Source organism: Oryza brachyantha, chromosome 6, assembly GCF_000231095.2.
Source record: "Oryza brachyantha chromosome 6, ObraRS2, whole genome shotgun sequence".
Classification (NCBI taxonomy): domain Eukaryota; kingdom Viridiplantae; phylum Streptophyta; class Magnoliopsida; order Poales; family Poaceae; genus Oryza; species Oryza brachyantha.
Window position 1 is genome coordinate 13,729,040 of NC_023168.2, and position 6,606 is coordinate 13,735,645.

A 6,606-nucleotide genomic window follows, 5' to 3' on the forward strand; every position below is an offset into this window, starting at 1 on the left:
GATAAAATATAGGTGCTGACGTAAAAATTGAGGCTACTTAATGAGGCTTTATACACTGTAAAATAACTTTTTTGGATGAGTGGTCGATACATAGAGCACAAGGCTACTCTCTGGATATGCTCCATTGTTCACGCCCTGAAGCATTGAGTTGGCAAGCCATGGTGCGGTGGCGATGCTGACGAGCACGGTGCGGGGCCCTGGCTGGCATGTGAGCTGGCCTTTGTGGCCTGTGGTTGTGGGTTGTACATGCCTTACTGGTTTATTTTGGTTAATACAGTTGACCGGCAAATTAATCGAAATGCCTGGTTTATTTCGGTTAGCTGTGGCTACTAACTGAACAAACGAATATTTTGGTTCGATTGTTTTAGTTTGGTTTTTTGGTTTCGGTTTACGGAAATGCTAGAAGCAACGGGACAAGCAGCGACGTTTTCAGGCCGCTTGCGATCGATGTTGCCAATGGCGGTTGCAATTCTTCTTCGTTAAGAAGCTTAACTTCCTTTTGATCAAAACAAGCATATACCAGTAGTGAATTAAATTTTTTGGTTGAGTAGCGACTAGTGAGTGAAGTGAACGGTAAGTCTGACCTAATCACTTGGGCTGTTATACGCACCTTAAGCCACTGAATTAAGACCCATCTATGTTATTTTATACGGAAATGCTAGAGATGACCGTTCTCTACAGAAGCAACAGGACAAGCAGCGACGATGGCGACGGCGACGGCGGCGGACATCACCAACCCGTTGTTGGACCTCCTTCCCGTTGTCTTCTCCAACTTCCTCGCCTCCATCGTCGATTCCTCCCTCCACCTGTCCATGGCCAGCACCACCTCCCCCCTCCACCGGTTCGCCATCGGCGCCGCCTGCTCCCTCCACCGGTTCGTCGACGCCATCTCGGCGCTCCCTTCTCCTGCGTGCGGCCGGTGACACCACGCGAACCCGAGCCAACGTCGCCTCGCCCTCCCCAGCGACCCGTCGCCGTCGCCTAAGCCTTCCCAACGCAGCTGACGACCCAAGCCGACGCCGCCTCACCCTCCGAAGCGACTTGTCGCTGCTGTCGTCGTATCCCCAGCGCTGCCACCGACCCGACCTAACGCCGCCTCACACTCCCCAACACTGTTTTGGTTTTGGTTTTGGTTTTTGGGTGGTACTAACCGAGTATCAGATGTTACCGTACTAGTATCATCTGGTATTGGTGCGGTATCAGATCTAATACCTGAGATATCATGTTTGATACCTTATCGAAATCACCCTGTTGTAGTATCAGATTTGGTACTGTGAGGTATCATGTTTGATATCTCATCGGAATCACTTTGTTTCTAGTATCGGATCTGATACCGATGAGGTATCGTGTTTGATACATCGCCGGAATCATGTTCTTTCTAATATCGGATCTGATACCGACAAGTATCGTGTTTGATATCTCATTGGTATCATCCCGTTTTTAAAACGGGATACCGTGGACTTCGGTTGATTTTCCCACCGTACGAATGAGTCCATCTCGATCTTTTATAGTTTTGGGCTGCAATTTCTAGGTGAAACGAAGATCCAGATTGTTTTGGTAGATTGCACTATTTTTTCTGTTAGAGGAGAGCATCTCCAAGAGCTTCCTAAAATTTGACTTCTAATAATCTTGTATTGGGAGCATCCTAAAAATATTTAGGCCTAAAAACCAACATCTTCTCCAACAATATCCCTGTTTTTTATGCCAATATTTTTGTTGTTGGGACCAGTCGTTTCCTTGATTTAGAAATTACAAGTGGAGTGGTAAAAAAATTGGAGAATAGTTTAAATTCTTCTGTCACAAATGAATATGTTAAAAAACTAAAGAGTTCTCTCTTCAGAAAAAAAATAACAAGGCAAAGAACAAAAATAACAAAGCAAAGGAGAGAGCAGCTCATCAATCAAAAAAGTTCCTAATTATGGTATGTATGTGATTGTTCAGCCGATCATGGTGATTGGTTCAAGAAAAATACGTTTATTTAAGACTAGATTTTAAATAATCAAAGCAAAGCAAATTTTAAGGTATTCAGTGGCAACAGAATTTCAGAGAGTTATGGTACAGTACAGTCTTCTCACATAATCATGAAGTTGAAAATGGTGATGATCTGTGCACGTGGAGACGTGATTGGGAACGCCAAGCCTACACCCATATCTAGCTTCATTTGGCTTCAGTTTTGGGAGCACTAAAAGTTTGGGAGCTGATTTGAAAAACTGTTGGAGCCTGATTTTTATCCTTCACTTCTAAATTTTAGTTTTAGAAGTATTTTTGGGCATCTCTTAGAGATGCTCTTAGTGCTTACACATCATGTGAGTAACGTCTTTTCCTTAAATTATACCAATGTACTATAGTGATAGTATTATTTAACTAGCATACCGGGATAAATATGATGTAACTATGACTATCTATATTATAAAACTTTCTGAGTTTATCTATATTCATCCTTATATCGATATATATATTTTATGTATGTGTCTGGATTCAGCTTTCTCATTATGACCCGTGAGCTCTTGCCATGCCACGTCAATCAGCCACCTGCTCAGGTCTCCACGCCATCATCATATTGTCCCCACCGAGCTGCCATGTCATCGTTGTCATGGCTTTAATCCCAATGAGCCTCCGAGGCTTCCTGTGAAACTCCTATTAACTGCATCCCAAAACAAATATTTTTAGCACCCACCTTCCGTACTAAAATAAAGTCATTTCTCTAACTAACTTTATTATTTTAACAAATTACAACATTCTACATTTAATTGTCTTACCTATGTTCTATTCTCAACCAATCATACACTTTTTCTAATCATTATCATCTGTTTCTTAATCATCGTGTCCAGCTCTAGAAATAGTTATATTTTAAAATAGTAGGAGTAACACATATCTTTAGCACAATCCGTAAGCTCTCGGTGCCATTGTGGAACCACAAAATGCCCCATTGTGTGTCGGTAGTTATCTCTGGTGGTGGCAAGAAGAGGTAGATGGCAGCTAGCCTAGTAGGGTTTCTCCCGATTATTTTCTCAACTTGTTCACTTTATTCTACCCCCTCCCCCCTCTCAGTATTTTCACACACAAATTTTTTGGCACGCATGTGATCATTCATCTTATTTAAAAACTTACATAATTATCATTTATTTTGTTATAATTAAATTCATTACTAATGTATTTTAATTATAATTTATATTTTTACTTATTTGAACAAAAGTTCCTATGAGCCTGTCCGATTCTATTTCTAACCGTTTAGTCCGATTGCTTTTCCGATTCGGTTATATCTTCTCGATTTTATCTCTAACAGCTAAATCAAAATTTCGCCCTTAACAACTTTGTTAATTAATTGATTAGTGGTACTTTATAATTTTGTTTTTTTAGGAATAAAGATCATAATAAGAAGGATAGTATTACCTCTTCAAATTTCTACTACACTTAATATTGTTGGTAGTATAATTTAATTATAGTCATTCGATAAAAATAGATCAACGCTGTCGATTAAATTTGATAAAAATAGATCAACATTGTCGATTAAATTTAATGAAAGCAGAATGCACCGGAAACGGACCTACGAATATATTACTTTTGTGCCAGTATAAAATCGCTGTGGCAAAATATCATGAGTTGGCTGATATTTTGGCACTGAAGAGTGAGGGCGTGGCACGCAAGTTCATCCAACAGACGAGAAAAAGGCAACACCAACATGTCGACCAACCAGAAGAGCTCCTTCGATGGCGACGCCTCCCGAAACGATAAACACGCCCGCCCGCCGCAACCTCAATTCCACCGGCGCCCCACCGAGCTCGCCCGCCGCCGCGATCCACTGAACTGAGCGTTCTCGCTTTCCCGCGCGGACTGGACGGCGTGGCGCCGTCGTTCTATATCTACCCCTCCTCGCTCCCTCGCCGCCGTGGAATCTTGGAAGCCTTGCTTGCTGTTTGCTGCTCGTGCATGGTGGTGGTGACAGCGAGTGGGGAGAGGAGGAGACCATGCTGAGGGCAGTGCGCCCGAGGCTGGGGCTGCCGCCGGCGGCGGTGGCGGCGCCAGGGGACGGCGAGGCGCGCGCCTGCTACGGCATCGTGGTGGCGTGCGTGTCGCTGCTGCTGCTCTGCGCGCTCGTCTCAGCCGTCGGCGTCGCCAGGGCCTTCGCCGCCACCGGGGTGCTCGTGCTGCTGCTCGGGCTCGCCGGCTGGCTCGCGCCCACGGACCCCACCGTCGTCGCCCTGCGGGGGAACGCGAGCGGCGGCGGCGGCGGCAGCGGCCCGGCGGTACGGCTACAGGTTCGCCGGTGCGCGTCGTGCGGGCTTGCCGCCCAGGCCATCGACGCGCTGCCCACGTTCACGTACGAGCCCCCCGCAGCGGCTGACGTCGAAGCTGCCGGCGGCAAGCCGAGCGCCGCCGCCGCCGCGGCGCTGTGCGCGGTGTGCCTGGAGGACGTCCAGGCCGGCGAGACGGTGCGGCGGCTGCCGTCGTGCGGGCACCTGTTCCACGTGGACTGCATCGACATGTGGCTGCACGCCCACCGGACGTGCCCGCTCTGCCGCCGCGACCTGAAGGTCACCGCAAAATCATCCTCCGCCGCCGCCGCCGCCACGGCCGACACCGACGTGCTGCCGCCGGTGTGATGATCCATCCACCTTGCTTGATGTTCACTACTAACGACAATTTAGTGTTACTGCGTTTTCTTTGTGCGTGGTACTCATGTTTTTTATACGACATTTACTTTTTCTATTTAAGTTTGATCATTTATTTTATTAAAAATATTTAACTATTAGTTATTATTTTATAATTTGATTTATTATTATAATAACTTTAAACACGACTTATAATTTTGTATATTTCAATAAAATTTTTAAATATGATGAATATTCAAACGTAAACATAAAAGATAAAAGACAAAGATGACAGCGTTGTATAAAAAATAGTGAGAGTAATTATTATAATTATTTGAAATATAACTTATAATTTTGTATATTTGAATAATTTTTTAAATATAACAAATAGTTAGACGTAAACATATAAGTCAATGGCATCATATAATAAAAAAATAGAGAGAGCAATTACCATTTTCAGGGCAGAATGTGTACCACACTGGTGTCGTCAATGGTGTGTTCTGTAACCAATTGTTTCCGGGATCAACATGGTTATAATCAACCAAGATTCCATAAGATCGCGAGCAAACCGGCTCTTTGGAATTTAGCCGGAGCAGAACAAAAACCACACAAATCAACTTACATATATCCTGTGGTTTCTTTTCGTAACACACATCACTCTCAAAATGAGAAAAATTAGTACTACAAGCCAACCTTGCTGATTGACGCAACGTCGTAACAACCGATTCAACGATGCGGACAGGCACGTACTAAAATGGTACGGATGGAAGCAAGCAGTATCGTGTGTTGTTGACACGGTTGGAACTAATCAAGCACGTACCCCACCACCACGTCGAGAGTGTGACGCTGATCCCTTGTGCTGAAACTCATGCAGATTGTGTGTTGGTCTCGTTGCTAAGTTTCTTATGTTTCAACTTAATTAGCTCGCATTATAACATTTCGGGCTTGTTCGGTAGGGTTAATTCTCTTGCTGGGAGCCAGAGTGTAACCAAACGATTTAAATGAGTGGAGAACTAGTGATCTGCAAAAAAAAAAAAAAACTAAACTACTAAAATCTGTGTCTCAGTTATCTGGCCAATTTCCCTAATAAATATCAAGCATACGGAACCGAGTAGTTTATAGCTATACTCTAGATTCGTTTCTAGAGTTAAATTTAGGAGTTTGGGCTGTTGGGCTTCATGCTATCCTTGGGATTTTAGTTCAGTTCAGTGCTCGAGGCTGATGCGGTGATGCCGGATTGCAGGCCGTCCCGGCCTCCCGGACCACGAGGCGGCGCGTCGGCCTATGACGGGATCAGGTTGCTCCCCACGGCTAGGATGCTACTGATTCATGGCGCTGAACATCTTGATAGGTTGTACTTCTGCATTGCCTACGCCGTCAGCACCGCCATGGCGGATGTTGTCACCGTGGACAAAGCTCTCGAATCATTGGTGAAGCTGGAACAGAATTAAGGGGGTGCACCACTTCTCTATATACATAGAGACACGTACATGACTCTAAATAATGGTATTTGACCATATTCATAGGCCGCGTTCGGCTGGTGGAAGAGAGGGGTTAAGTTATCCGGCGCGAAAAACGTACTAATAAATTAGTATATAATTAATTAATTATTAATTATTAAAAAATATAAAATAAATTAATATGATTTTTTAAAGTAACTTTCCTATAGAAATTTTTTAAAAAAATACACCGTTTAGCAGTTCGAGAAACGTGCACGTGGTAAACTAAGACGAACTAGATATCTAAGCTGCCTTGCCGAACAAGGCCATAGTCTCATAGACAATGTTTTAACACTAAGTCACGAACACTAGTGAGTGAGTAGGGAGCAAGAATACTTATGGAAGTAATATAATCCAATCAACTATGGAGGAAAACATTAAAGAATAGTAAAAGATAATCCATAATCCTATCTTGGCAAAAATGATCCCGCAGGCAACAGATTGAGATCGGCGAGGAGTTGAGGACGCCAGGCCACCGGCAGCCGGCCGCCTCGTCCCCACAGGCGCGCGGTGCA

At 44.3% G+C, this 6,606-nt stretch overlaps 1 protein-coding gene across 1 annotated transcript; it reads left to right on the forward strand.

The window, feature by feature from the left end:
* Positions 1-3,640: 3,640 nt before the first annotated feature.
* LOC121054764 (RING-H2 finger protein ATL72-like) lies at positions 3,641-4,677 on the forward strand. The gene has a single exon (XM_040525389.1). The coding sequence runs from the start codon at positions 3,969-3,971 to the stop codon at positions 4,602-4,604; it is 636 nt and encodes a 211-aa protein (XP_040381323.1). The 5' UTR covers positions 3,641-3,968; the 3' UTR covers positions 4,605-4,677.
* Positions 4,678-6,606: the final 1,929 nt, after the last annotated feature.